A 15,473-nucleotide genomic window follows, 5' to 3' on the forward strand; every position below is an offset into this window, starting at 1 on the left:
AACTGTAATCTAAACATGGAAGTGAAATGCACCCACCTCAGAACGATTCGAGCAGCAGGCATTTGCTGCAGTGATCCTTTTCAACTTATATTCAATTGAATAAACTGCAAAGAAAAGATACTTATTGTTCAGACATTTTTTTTTTTTGCAAATCATTAAATCATAATTTAATGGCAGCAACACATTGCACAAAAGTTGGCACAGAGGCATTTTTACCACTGTGTTACATGGCCTTTTCTTCAAACAACACTCAGTAAATGTTTGGAAACTGAGGAGACCAATTTCCGAAGCTTTTCAGGTGGAATTATTTCCCATTCTTGCGTGGTTTTACAACTTAAGTTGTTCAACAGTCGGGGTCTCCGTTGTGGTATTTTACGCTTCATAATGCGCCACACATTTTCAATAGGAGACAGGTCTGGACTACAGGCAGGCCAGTCTAGTACCTGCACTCTTTTACTACAAAGCCACGCTGTTGTATCACATGCAGAATGTGGCTTGGCATTGTCTTGCTGAAATAAGCAGGGGCGTCCATGAAACGGACGTTGCTTGGATGGCAATGTATGTTGCTCCAAAACCTGTATGTACCTTTCAGCATTAATGATGCCTTCACAGATGTGTAAGTTACCCATGCCTTGGGCAATAATGCACCCCCGTACCATCACAGAAGCTGGCTTTTGAACATTGTGCCTTTAACAGCCTAAATCATTCTTTTCCTCTTTAGTACGGAAAACACAACGTCCACAGTTTCTAAAAAACTGTTTGTAATGTGGACTCGTCAGACCACATTACTTTCGCTTTGCATTGTACAGTTTTAACTTGCATTTACAGATGTAGCCACCAACTGTAGTTACTGACAGTGGTTTTCTGAAGTGTTCCTGAGCCCATGTGGTGATATATTTTACACACTGATGTCGTTTTTTTATGCAGTACCACCTAAGGGATCAAAGGTCATGGGCATTCAATGTTGGTTTTTGGCCTTGCCGCTTACGTGCAGTGATTTCTCCAGATTCTTTGAACAGTATGCTGATATTATGGACCGTAGATGGTGAAATCCCTAAATTACTTACAATAGCTTGTTGAGAGATGTTTTTCTTAAACTGTTTGACAATTTGTTCACGCATTTGTTCACAAAGTGGTGACCCTCGTCCCATCCTTGTTTGTGAATGATTGAGCATTTAATGGAAGCTGCTTTTATACCCAATCATGGTACCCATCTGTTCCCAATTAGCCTGTTCACCTGTGGGATATTCAAAATAAGTGTTTGATGAGCATTCCTCACAGTCTCTTAAGCCACTTGTGCCAGCTTTATTGAAACATGCTGTAGGCATCAAATTCCAAATGAGCTATTATTTGCAAAAAATAATAAAGCTTACCAGTTCCAATGTTAAAAATCTTGTCTTTGCAGTCAATTCAATTGAATATAGGTTGAAAAGGATATGCAAATCATTGTATTCTTTTTTTATTTATGATTTACAAAATGTGCCAACTTCCCTGTTTTTTTATATCACTGGAAAGTGCAGTCTCTAGTTTACAAATGTAAGTATTTCAATGCCTTCAAGAGTAAGGGTAATTTAAAAATAGGATTGGGAATCCTGTTGGCAGGGACATCTTTGCTCTTTAAAAGTTTTAATAAAAATATTTGGAAAAGTTGGGCGGACAGCATTTAAATAAATCTTTACTACTGGGATATGGGTCCTCATGGCAGAGGTCTGCGCTCTCTGAGTGCTTTCCTAGTTAGTCAGTGAACGATCTGTACTTTGTTCTATTGGTGTAAAAAAACAAATGACATCCATTTTAAAATTCCACCCACTGTTAATTTATTGTTTTGTATTAAACACATGCTTTTAAACATATTATGTGATCATTAAACATGAATGCTTGTTTTAATCAGGTGTTTTGTAGCATTTGAGTTGAGTTCTTGACTGAAGAATAGAGAGTGAGAGTGACAGTTGCAAACACAGCTCCGGACATAATTGCTAATTTGGGTCTTGCAAACAATCATCTTGGCCATCTCATGCTGGAACAGAAACATCATATACTGTGTTTATTTGTTCTTGCTCAGAGTTCTTTGTTTTTCTGCATGTTCAACTATCTTTTCCTCAACAAAGAGGCCCTTTCGGCGGCGGACAGCATTCATGTATTTCAGCGCCTGGTTAGAAGAGTCAGCTTTCTCTCCAAAGTGCAAGTATTCCTCCTCAGTGGTTGGAACCCAGTAAGGATCACTGCTGATCACCTGAAAGAAAGAAATATGAAGGTGTGTGATGTTATGAAGACAAAAGTGGACGTTAACTGTAAATTTAGTTAATGTCAATTAGGAATGGGTACCAAATTTCGTACTTTTATAGGTACCGATCAAATTACATAGGTACTACTTTGTACGGATTCACATAAAACAGAACCGTACCCTACTTTGATATCTTTTTTGCACATAAAGTCAATAAGGATATCAAAATATATGATTATATTTTGGCTCGAGGACTTTGCAGGGTAACAAGCACTCAGCATTTAGAGTGGACTACAGGACATGTTGAAAATGTTCCATGCTGAAAAATAAAGCATGCCTGATAAAAATTGCTCAAAAGTACAGAAACGCTGTGCTTTCCAAATACGCTGGCCAGCTCAATGCTAATTTAAATTGGCAATGGCATGTAAATGCACCTCCAAATTAAGATGCATATTACAATTGAAACACCTGGTGTGTAATAAGCACAATATGAGCAGTATAAGCACTTAGTAGGACTCAACAACAGACAACTGGCACATTCAACCTAATGGCAAAGTTTACATCCTGGATACAGCAACACACCAGCTTATACACACTACTGTCAAATCATTTCTTGGAATTACAACTGCATGCAAAGAGTTGCAAATGAGACTTAGAAGTGTAAGAAAACAAGATAAAACAACTGGACAGCACAATTATTATATCAGCTCACTGTTAAAGGCCTACTGAAATGAGATTTTCTTATTTAAACGGGGATAGCAGGTCCATTCTATGTGTCATACTTGATCATTTCGCGATATTGCCATATTTTTGCTGAAAGGATTTAGTAGAGAACATCCACGATAAAGTTCGCAACTGGAGAAAAGCCCTGCCTCTACCGGAAGTTGCAGACAATGATGTCACACGTGTGGGGGCTCCTCACATATTCACATTGTTTTTAATGAGAGCCTCCAACAAAAAGTGCTATTCGGACCGAGAAAACGACAATTTCCCCATTAATTTGAGTGAGGATGAAAGATTTGTGTTTGAGGATATTGATAGCGACGGACTAGAAAAAAAAAAAGCCATTGCAATCGTGTTGCATTGAGACGGATTCATATGTTTTTAGAGACATTTACTAGGATAATTCTGGGAAATCCCTTATCTTTCTATTGTGTAGCTAGTGTTTTAGTGAGTTTAACAGTACCTGATAGTCAGAAGTGTACGTCCACGGGTGTGTTGACGCGCAGTGTCTCGGGGAAGTCGACGGCAGCTGTACGGGAGGCGCAAGCTCAGCTGATATGGCGACATTTTAACCACAATTTTCTCACCGAAACCTGCTGGTTGACAAGTGGTCGGGATCCATGTCCGCTGTGATTCATAGTAAAGTTTCAACTCTGTGAATTTTAAACAAGGAATCACCGTGTGTTTGTGTGGCTAAAGCTCCCCAACTCCATCTTTCTACTGTGACTTCTCCAATATTAATTGAACAAATTGCAAAAGATTCAGCAACACAGTTCTCAAAAATACTGTATAATTATGCCGTTAAAGCAGACGACTTTTAGCTGTGTGTGCGTAGCGCACATACTTTCTAAAAACCTGTGACGTCTTGAGTAAACGTCATCATTACACGACGCTTTCAAGACGAAACTCCCATGAAATTTAAAATTGCAATTTAATAAACAAATGTGATGCAATGTTAATATTTCATCATTGATATATAAACTATCAGACTGCGTGCGTGGTGGGTAGTAGTGGGTTTCAGTAAGCCTTTAATGGGAACATTTTAAAACAGTAGATTTTAAAATTAAATAATTAGCATTTATTAATAAATGAACCCGCATAAAAGTACTGGGAATCAGTTGAAATGTGAAAGGTACCCATCCCTTATCACAACACTAGTTGAGCAAATAATCTTGATATGAAAAAAAAACCCCACAACTTTAGAAAAAAACATTTAAACAAACCTTATTTTTAGGACATTGATGTCCAGTTAACCAGTTAAGTCAGTCCAGTTCGAACACTCTTTGTTCAATGCCTGGTGGTTTTGTGTTTGGGAAAAATTAGGCAGAATGACAGATCTTTTTATCCTGTGTATTTCAACGGCTCACGCTGAGCTACTTCTGCTATTCCAAATTATATTTGTTTAAGATCCCTACATCCATTAATCTCAAAGTTATGTAGAGGGTTAGTCTAACAGCTTCTCCTTTTGGCTGAAATCTTCAGATTCAGCAGACCGTAACCCCAACCACACCCAATTTGTTGCTACTGGTCAGGAGTTAAGGGTCGCCCCAACCCTTGCCATCGCTCAAAGTTGCAAAAAGGTACGACCCATTACTAGAAATGGAATTTATTGCGACTTGTCCAGGGTGTACACCACCTTCCGCCCAAATGCAACTGAGATAGGCTCCAGCGTCACCCGTGACCCTGAAAGGGACAAGCGGTAGAAAATAAATGGATGGATGGGCTCTATGAAGGGAGCCGGATCTTGACGAGCCGTTCCTTTAAAAGAGCTGTTAAAAAGACTAACTTGTTTTCATCTAGAAAACATGTCATGGCAGTAATAAGATAAATGTCTGGTCAATAAATCAAAATGTATAAATTACACCAATAAAAACACTATGAGAAGTATTTTGAACAAATATTGATGATCTGATTTGGCTTTTGTTTTTATTGTTAACATTCCACAAGATGGAGTCATTTTGCCATTCTTTAACAGTGACGTCACTATCTAAGCCAGTGGTTCTCAACCTTTTTTCAGTGAAGTACCCCCTAATCAGAGTAAAACATTTTTGGTTGAAAAAAAGATAAAGAAGTAAAATACAGCACTATGTCATCAGTTTCTGATTTATTAAATTGTATAACAGTGCAAACTATTGCTCATTTGTAGTGGTCTTTCTTGAACTATTTGGAAAAAAGAATATACAAATAATTAATAACTTGTTGAAAAATAAACAAGTGATTCGATTATAAATACTGATTTCTACACATAGAAGTAATCATCAACTTAAAGTGCCCTCTTTGGGGATTGTAATAGAGATCCATCTGGATTCATGAACTTAATTATAACAATTTCTTCACAAAAAAATAAATCATTAACATCAATATTTATGGAACATGTCCCAAAAAATCTAGCTGTCAACACTGAATATTGCATTGTTGCATTTCTTTTCACAGTTCATGAACTTACATTCATATTTTGTTGAAGCATTTTTCAATAAATATATTTATAAAAGATTTTTGAATTGTTGCTATTTTTAGAATATTTTAAAAAAATCTCACGTACCCCATTGCATACCTTCAAGTACCCCCATGGGTAGGTGTACCCCCGTTTGAGAACCCCTGATCCAAGCTATAGCTTGCATGTCATCACCCAACGGATTACGTGAAAGTGCATCCAAATGTTACGTGTCCTATGACTTTTGTTCATTTTGTTTTCTTTTCTAGTTGCTAATTTCAAATATAGCAGCTAAAAGGGAGTACGTTCGGGTGCCTATTAAACTCTTGCGCAAGGTTAACTGCCTGCAGTGGCCTGTCTGGACGTGCCACCCCCACAACCCCAAATTCAGTGATGTTTGAATGCTAGTCAAGGCAACAATTAGTAATGACCACATGCTTCTCACAAAGAAATGTTGCACAGACTCAATATATAGGTACTAACTGGATAACCAATACAAATTCATGGTCCAGTTATTCATAAACCAACACAACATTAAAATATATGATAAAAAGAAACACAATTTGCCTACCGAACTATGTGGACATTGTAAAAAATATCTCATAGTACAACAAAATAAAAAAATACACCCATTTAATGAACCTGATATAAAAAACAATCCACACTTGAACATGTCTGATGCATTTTTGCTAGTGGGACATCAGTATAAAATGGATGGATGGCTAGATATTTCAGATGATTACAAAACCTTTTTGGAGGCCAGGGAAGTAAAAAAGGTAGAATTGGTTCACATACTCTCACAGTCAATTTTTTATTGATTATAATTTATTTTTTAGTGGCGGGCAATCTAAAGCCTGGTGAATAGATTCGCCTCTAATTATTTGCGCAGGCAATGCCGTCTTCCCCCTTTCCGTGCGGCACGCAGATATTGCCAGGCAATCTTAATCGGCGTGCACATACTGAGGTGGCGGGCAGTCTGTTCCGGCGTGCGGTACACATATACATTGGCGGGCATTCTTTTCTGAGCAGCCAGGTTCCAGACGTCTGTGGTCCTTCACTAAACTTAAGTCATTTTAGTTATATATTTTTTTTACAAAAGCTTGTTTACATTTTTTGCCTGCCAACTAGGGCTGGGTAATATATCGATATATTCGATATATCGCGGGTTTGTCTCTGTGCGATATAGAAAATGACTATATCATGATATTCGAGTAAACGTTCTCACGCAGTTGCATTTAGCTGCGGGCATTACACTGCATGCGTTTCCCACTCTCTTGTCTCTCCTTCTCACAGCGACTTAAAACAAGCGCACTTTCTTACATATGTCACTTGTGCAACATCCCAGGCTCCCGCGGAGCAGAGAGGTAGCGACATGGTAACGTTAGCTGTGGTGCTAACGGAGCGGTGCAAGTGGTAATACGAGAGAGAGAAGGTGCGAATTTGGTAACAAATGAAGGAAGAATTAATTCCCAAGAAAAACAGCACAGGGTCCATCGTCTGGTGGTGGTTTGGCTTCAAGCGGGAATATGTTGAACAATTATGCGGAAAAAGCGTTGCTACAAAAAGTAGCACCACTGCTAATGTAGCATCATTTGAAAAGTCACCTGCTAGAGAATAAGGAGTGTTTGAAACTCTGCATGTCAACATCACCGTTTGGTGTCACACCAACAAAATGCCGAAGTAACCATTTCCACATCAACACTGTATGAAAAAGTCAACAACAGAAGGAGATAACGTCCGCAGTACCCTTCCACATATACTATTTGATTTCCAATTATGCAGCTCATTTTTATTTGACACTTATCAAAATATTTTGTGTGACATCATACACAAAAGTGCACATTATTTGTTTTAAACTACTGTAGCGGCGTTTTTAACAAAAAATGCACTTTGATGGAGTGTGTTTTGATACGTCATCTTAGTGACATCATGCACAAAAGTGCACTCATAGCTTGTTTTAAAATGTCTCTGACAATCTTGCACTTTCTGTTTTGGAAATTACATGAATGTTTGTGCCACTGCTTCATAACTGTTTGATAAGTAGTTTTAGTAAATTGACTTAATTGTGATTTCCCTCTTTCATGAAAAAATTAAATTAGCATGTATTAATGCCGTATGAACAATAATGTTTTAATGTAGACACATAAAATCATCATACTGCTGTGATTATATGTATCAAGTGTTCAAGGCTAAGGCAAAATATCAATATATATCGTGTATCATGACATGGCCTAAAAATATCGATATATTAATAAAAGGCCATATCGCCCAGCTGTTTTGAACATTATGTCAGTCCCACCATCTTTAGTTGTTCCATTGTGATTCTTTTGCCAGCAAAGTAAAGAGCAGATTTGAATGACAACCATATTTGGTAAAATCCAAATAAAAAGAAGCATCTTTTTGTGTCGTTCTCACCATTTCCAGGCCCTAAATGGCTGTCAAACTGTACCAAGTTGTCGGAATGCCTCCTCAGACTTCTGTCCAGCTGAGATGCATGATTTCTGATCTACAATCTACAATAAACTTCCAGGGAGAAAGGAGGCCAGTAAGCAGCAGACCACTCGATGATGTAAAACATGGGACACACGATAGTGAGCACACTGCCCACAATAAACAGTTTGTCTGCGTTAGCGCTTATAATTACTATAACACTAATACTTGATTAACATTTAAGTCAAGAAATGTAAATGAAGGATTGATGGTGGTTTCTAAATTGTTATCTATTGGATTTTATGGGGAAAATAGAGGACCTCCCATTGGCTTTTATTTAGGTTTATTTAAAATACATTAATTGCCATCCATCGTCATGTCTTTCATATTGATTGTGAACAACAGACAAATTTCCAACAAAAAGTGCAGTTTCCCTTTAATACAAGAGGCATCCTATTCCACTGGGAAGCATAGCACATGTTCTTGTTTCTGGTACTACTATGTTTTCAGTAGTCTGTTGTTTAGTGGAGTGTCTGTGTCTGTTACCAATATATGATATTTTAGAGCTCAAATAGCAGCACTTACCAGTGAGCTGCCTCTATTTTTAACATTTTATTTATTTTCTAGCAAGCTGGTCTCGCTTTGCATGACATTTTTAATTCTAGGAGAGACAAAACTCAAACAGAATTTGAAAATCCAAGAAAATATTTTAAAGACTTGGCCTTCACTTGTTTAAATAAATTATTTTTTTTTTTTACTTTGCTTCTTGTAACTTTCAGAAAGACAATTTTAGAGAAAAAATACAACCTTAAAAATGATTTTAGGATTTTTAAACACATATACCTTTTTTACCTTTTAAATTCATTCCTCTTCTTTCCTGAATATTTAAATCAATGTTCAAGTATTTTTTTTTTTTATTGTTAAGAATAATAAATACATTTTAATTTAATTCTTTATTTTAGCTTCTGTTTTTTTGACAAAGAGTATTTGTGAAATATTTCTTCAAACTTATGATTAAAATTCCCCAAAAATATTCTGGCAAATCTAGAAAATCTGTAGAATCAAATTTAAATCTTATTTCAAAGTCTTTTGAATTTCTTTTAAAATTTTTGTTCTGGAAAATCTAGAAGACATAATGATTTGTCTTTGTTAAAAATATAGCTTGGTCCAATTTGTTATATATTCTAACAAAGTGCAGATTAGATTTTAACCTATTTAAAACATGTCATCAAAATTCTAAAATGAATCTTAATCAGAAAAAATTACTAATGATGTTCAATAAATTATTATTTTTTTATTTTTTCAAAAAGATTCGAATGAGTTAGTTTTTCTCTTCATTTTTTTCGGTTGAATTTTGAATTTTAAAGAGTCGAAATTGAAGATAAACTGTTAATTGTAATTTTTTTCGGGTTTTCTCCTCTTTTAAACCGTTCAATTAAGTGTTTTTTACATCATTTATTCTCTACAAAAAACCTTCCGTAAAAGGAAAAAAAATGTACAACGGAATGACAGACAGAAATAACCATTTTTTTAATATATATATGTAGATTTATTTATTAAAACTAAATTGAGCAAATTGGCTATTTCTGGCAGTTTATTTAAGTGTGTATCAAACTGGTAGCCCTTTGCATTAATCAGTACCCAAGAAGTAGATCTTGGATTCAAAAAGGTTGGTGACCCCTGTTTTAGAGTGTAAGATTTTTGGCCTTGTAATATGAGTAATAAAAAATACCAGCTCTTCCATCCATTTTCTACCGCTTATTCCCTTCCGGGGTCGCGGGGGGCGCTGGCGCCTATCTCAGCTACAATCGGGCGGAAGGCGGGGTACACCCTGGACAAGTCGCCACCTCATCGCAGGGCCAACACAGATAGACAGACAACATCCACACTCACATTCACACACTAGAGCCAATTTAGTGTTGCCAATCAAACTATCCCCAGGTGCATGTCTTTGGAAGTGGGAGGAAGCCGGAGTACCCGGAGGGAACCCACGCATTCACGGGGAGAACATGCAAACTCCACACAGAAAGATCCCGAGCCTGGATTTGAACCCAGGACTGCAGGACCTTCGTATTGTGAGGCAGACGCACTAACCCCTCTGCCACCGTGAACCCCTAGTAAGCTCTTATCAACATATAATCAGGATCGATTGTGGTGCATACTATCAATACTAATTCAAAGTCGTACTTCAATGCCAATCGTGCGGCCCTATTTTGCATAAGTTGGAGCTTTTGAATATCTTTGGAGCGCATGACCAAATCACATCAGAGCAATAATCAAGATGAGACACAATGACCGTAAAAGTTGTTTGATTGAAAAATCAGTTGTAAAATAGGCACATTTTCTAATAACAGAAACAGTCATGCCAATTATAGACACAATGTTGTTAATATATCAACACCAATTCAATTGATAATTTATGGTTAACCCTATCAGCTCAGTTTCATGCACTTGCTCCAAAGAAATACCTTTTAAAGTAAGTGACGGAGGCTGTACATTTTTTAAATGCATGTTTAAGGCCCAGAATGATGTATTTTGTTTTACTGTTGTGTGGTGTTTGCATGTCCTCCCCGTGAATGCTTGGGTTCCCTCCGGGTACTCCGGCTTCCTCCCACTTCCAAAGACTTGCACCTGGGGATAGGTTGATTGGCAACACTAAATTGGCCCTAGTGTGTGAATGTGAGTGTGAATGTTGTCTGTCTATCTGTGTTGGCTCTGCGATGAGGTGGCAACTGGTCCAAGGTGTACCTGAGATAGGCACCAGCGCCCCCCGCGACCTCAAAGGGAATATGCGGTAGTAAATGGATGGATGGATGGATAGAACATGGCTATTACTGTCAACAAAACTGGATACACAGTCCAATTCACTTTACAGCACATTGTAGTAAACTGTATTTGTAATTTACACCAACTGTTGCAAGTTGTCCGACGTAATGTAATAACTCAATGCTTTACAATATTATTTGTCAGCAATTATCTTACAAAAAGATCCACTCCATAATTGGTGGTGGTAACTATGCTAAACTAATATGGTAGCAGTAGCTGCTCCTGGGGTAGACTGACTGTTTTTTGGGTGTCACTCCTGCAGAACTAGGTGCCACCCCTGAAAAATAAGTCTGGACACGCCACTCACTTCCTGCGTGAGTGCGTGCGCATGATAGCGTTCACATTAATACAGCCTTCTGAGATGACTCTAGACTCTGAAATTATTTCTCCTTTAACAAATAAAGCCAATAAATCTAATTTGTATTCTGAAAAACAATAGGAAATGACAAATGTATGTTGTTGTTCCTGATATATATAATATATTTAGTTAATGATATTATCAGAGACAACAATCTTAACGTCATCGGTCTCAGCGAAACCTGGCTTAAACCAAACGACTTGTTTGCGCTCAATGAGGCATGTCCTCCTAACTTTACACATGCGCATATTGCCCGTCCGCTTAAAAGGGGTGGGGGGGTCGCACTAATATACAACTAAAACTTTAACCTTAGTCCTAACATAAATAATAAATATAAATCGTTTGAGGTGCTTACTATGAGGTCTGTCACACCGCTGCCTCTACACCTGGCTGTTATCTACCGCCCCCCAGGGCCCTATTCGGACTTTATCAGTGAATTCTCAGAGTTCGTTGCTGATCTAGTGACACACGCCGATAATATAATCATAATGGGGGACTTTAATATCCATATGAATACCCCATCGGACCCACCGTGCGTGGCGCTCCAGACTATAATTGATAGCTGTGGTCTCACACAAATAATAAATGAACCCACGCATCGCAACGGTAATACGATAGACCTAGTGCTTGTCAGGGGTATCACCATTTCCAAAGTTACGATACTACCGTATACTAAAGTATTGTCCGATCATTACCTTATAAAATTCGAGGTTCAGACGCATGTTCGTCAAACTAATAATAATAATAACTGCTATAGCAGCCGCAACATTAATACGGCCACAACGACAACTCTTGCTGACCTACTGCCCTCGGTAATGGCACCATTCCCAAAATATGTGGGCTCTATTGATAACCTCACTAACAACTTTAACGACGCCCTGCGCGAAACCATTGATAACATAGCACCGCTAAAGTTAAAAAAGGCTCCAAAAAAGCGCACCCCGTGGTTTACAGAAGAAACGAGAGCTCAGAAATTATTATGTAGAAAGCTGGAACGCAAATGGCGCATGACTAAACTTGAGGTGCACCATCAAGCATGGAGTGATGGTTTAATAACTTATAAACGCATGCTTACCTTAGCTAAAGCTAAATATTACTCAAATCTCATCCACCGTAATAAAAATGATCCTAAATTTTTGTTTAGTACGGTAGCATCGCTAACCCAACAAGGGACCCCTTCCAGTAGCTCCACCCACTCAGCTGATGACTTTATGCAATTCTTTAGTAAGAAAATTGAAGTCATTAGAAAGGAGATTAAAGACAATGCGTCCCAGCTACAACGGGGTTCTATTAACACTGATACGATGGTATATACGGCGGGTACTGCCCTCCAAAATAGTTTCTCTCGTTTTGAGGAAATAACATTAGAGGAATTGTTACAGCGTGTAAATGGAATAAAACAAACAACATGTTTACTTGACCCTCTTCCTGGGAAACTGATCAAGGAGCTCTTTGTATTATTAGGTCCATCAGTGCTAAATATTATAAACTTATCACTTTCCTCGGGCACTGTTCCCCTAGCATTCAAAAAAGCGGTTATTCATCCTCTTCTTAAAAGACCTAACCTCGATCCTGACCTCATGGTAAACTACCGACCGGTGTCTCACCTTCCCTTTATTTCAAAAATCCTCGAAAAAATTGTTGCGGAGCAGTTAAATGAACACTTAGCATCTAACAATCTATGTGAAACCTTTCAATCCGGTTTCAGGGCAAATCACTCCACGGAGACAGCCCTCGCAAAAATGACTAATGATCTATTGCTAACGATGGATTCTGATGCGTCATCTATGTTGCTGCTCCTCGATCTTAGCGCTGCTTTCGATACTGTCGATCATAATATTTTATTAGAACGTATCAAAACACGAATTGGTATGTCAGACTTAGCCCTGTCTTGGTTTAACTCTTATCTTACTGATAGGATGCAGTGTGTCTCCCATAACAATGTGACCTCGGACTACGTTAAGGTAACGTGTGGCGTTCCCCAGGGTTCGGTCCTTGGCCCTGCACTCTTCAGCATCTACATGCTGCCGCTAGGTGACATCATACGCAAATACGGTGTTAGCTTTCACTGTTATGCTGATGACACCCAACTCTACATGCCCCTAAAGCTGACCAACATGCCGGATTGTAGTCAGCTGTAGGCGTGTCTTAATGAAATTAAACAATGGATGTCCGCTAACTTTTTGCAACTCAACGCCAAAAAAACGGAAATGCTGATTATTGGTCCTGCTAGACACCGAACTCTATTTAATAATACAACTCTAACATTTGACAACCAAACAATTAAACAAGGCGACACGGTAAAGAATCTGGGTATTATCTTCGACCCAACTCTCTCCTTTGAGGCACACATTAAAAGCGTTACTAAAACGGCCTTCTTTCATCTCCGCAATATCGCTAAAATTCGCTCCATTCTGTCCACTAAAGATGCTGAGATCATTATCCATGCGTTTGTTACGTCTCGTCTCGATTACTGTAACGTATTATTTTCGGGTCTCCCCATGTCTAGCATTAAAAGATTACAGTTGGTACAAAATGCGGCTGCTAGACTTTTGACAAGAACAAGAAAGTTTGATCACATTACGCCTGTACTGGCTCACCTGCACTGGCTTTCTGTGCACTTAAGATGTGACTTTAAGGTTTTACTACTTACGTATAAAATACTACACGGTCTAGCTCCATCCTATCTTGCCGATTGTATTGTACCATATGTCCCGGCAAGAAATCTGCGTTCAAAGGACTCCGGCTTATTAGTGATTCCCAAAGCCCAAAAAAAGTCTGCGGGCTGTAGAGCTTTTTCATTTCGGGCTCCAGTACTCTGGAATGCCCTCCCGGTAACAGTTCGAGATGCCACCTCAGTAGAAGCATTTAAGTCTCACCTTAAATGGGTTGTACTTTTATAGCGCTTTTCTACCTTCAAGGTACTCAAAGCGCTTTGACACTACTTCCACATTTACCCATTCACACACACATTCACACACTGATGGAGGGAGCTGCCATGCAAGGCGCCAACCAGCACCCATCAGGAGCAAGGGTGAAGTGTCTTGCTCAGGACACAACGGACATGACGAGGTTGGTACTAGGTGGGATTTGAACCAGTGACCCTCGGGTTGCGCACGGCCACTCTCCCACTGCGCCACGCCGTCCCTTAAAACTCATTTGTATACTCTAGCCTTTAAATAGACTACCTTTTTAGACCAGTTGATCTGCCGTTTCTTTTCTTTTCCTTCTATGTCCCACTCTCCCTTGTGGAGGGGGTGCGGTCCGATCCGGTGGCCATGTACTGCTTGCCTGTGTATCGGCTGGGACATCTCTGCGCTGCTGATCCGCCTCCGCTTGGGATGGTTTCCTGCTGGCTCCGCTGTGAACGGGACTCTCGCTGCTGTGTTGGATCCGCTTTGGACTGGACTCTCGCGACTGTGTTGGATCCATTATGGATTGAACTTTCACAGTATCATGTTAGACCCGCTCGACATCCATTGCTTTCCTCCTCTCCAAGGTTCTCATAGTCATCATTGTCACCAACGTCCCACTGGGTCATTATTGTCACCGATGTCCCACCGGGTGTGAGTTTTCCTTGCCCTTATGTGGGCCTACCGAGGATGTCGAGGTGGTTTGTGCAGCCCTTTGAGACACTAGTGATATAGGGCTATATAAGTAAACATTGATTGATTGATTGATATATGTTGCTGCATATATCAGGAGCTATACTAGGAGCCTTTGTTTGCTTACTTACTACTAAGGGGGGAGTTGTCTAAAATGTTCATTTTCTAATTCTTCTTTGATTGCAATGAAAGACATATGTTGATGAATCAAAAGATTTTTGGTTTTAAATAAAGCCAATAATGATTTTTTTGTGGTCCCCTCTATTTTAAAAAGTATTGATAAGTATCGAAATAGGTACCAAAATATTGGTATTGGGACAACCCAGGTTCAGTCACTTGGCTCAATTCTGTTCCTTTTGTAGAAAAGTTACATTTGCTCATAGAGTGGACCAGTCCTCTTTGCATCAGTTGGTGACGTCTCTATGCTGCTGACTTGTCTACATGCAAAAGGATCCCCTGCTGACCTCACAGTGATCTGGACTCTCACATTATTAACCATATCTACTCTGCATCACATTGGGGGTCGGGAACGCCCAAATCTGCGGTCCCTTCCAAGGTTTCCCATTGTTCCCATTGGGGTGAGTTCTTGCCCTGATGTAGGATCAGATCCAAAGAATGTGCAGCCATAAATATTTGATTGATTAATTGACTGACAATGTTGTTCCTGAATTCTGTTATTGCTTTGTCTTTTCTATCTCTATCTAATCTTCAATCCATCCATAGTGAGCTGTATGTAGATTGACCTGTAAATGGTAATCAGCTTTTTCTTCACCATGACTATCCAGTATAGTGACCATATTACAAACCCCGTTTATATATGAGTCGGGAAATTGTGTTAGATGTAAATATAAATGAAATACAATGATTTGCAAA

General features: G+C 38.9%; 1 protein-coding gene across 1 annotated transcript in view; it reads right to left on the bottom strand.

The window, feature by feature from the left end:
• Positions 1-1,792: 1,792 nt before the first annotated feature.
• efl1 (elongation factor like GTPase 1) overlaps positions 1,793-15,473 on the bottom strand; it is a 110,130-nt gene continuing 96,449 nt past the window's right edge. The window contains exon 22 of the mRNA XM_061884334.1: positions 1,793-2,233. Coding sequence (XP_061740318.1) covers positions 2,045-2,233 — 189 coding nt within the window. The 3' untranslated portion in view covers positions 1,793-2,044. The remainder of the gene's footprint in view (positions 2,234-15,473) is intronic.

The sequence above is a fragment of the Nerophis ophidion genome, linkage group LG02 (assembly GCF_033978795.1).
Source record: "Nerophis ophidion isolate RoL-2023_Sa linkage group LG02, RoL_Noph_v1.0, whole genome shotgun sequence".
In the NCBI taxonomy this organism is placed as follows: domain Eukaryota; kingdom Metazoa; phylum Chordata; class Actinopteri; order Syngnathiformes; family Syngnathidae; genus Nerophis; species Nerophis ophidion.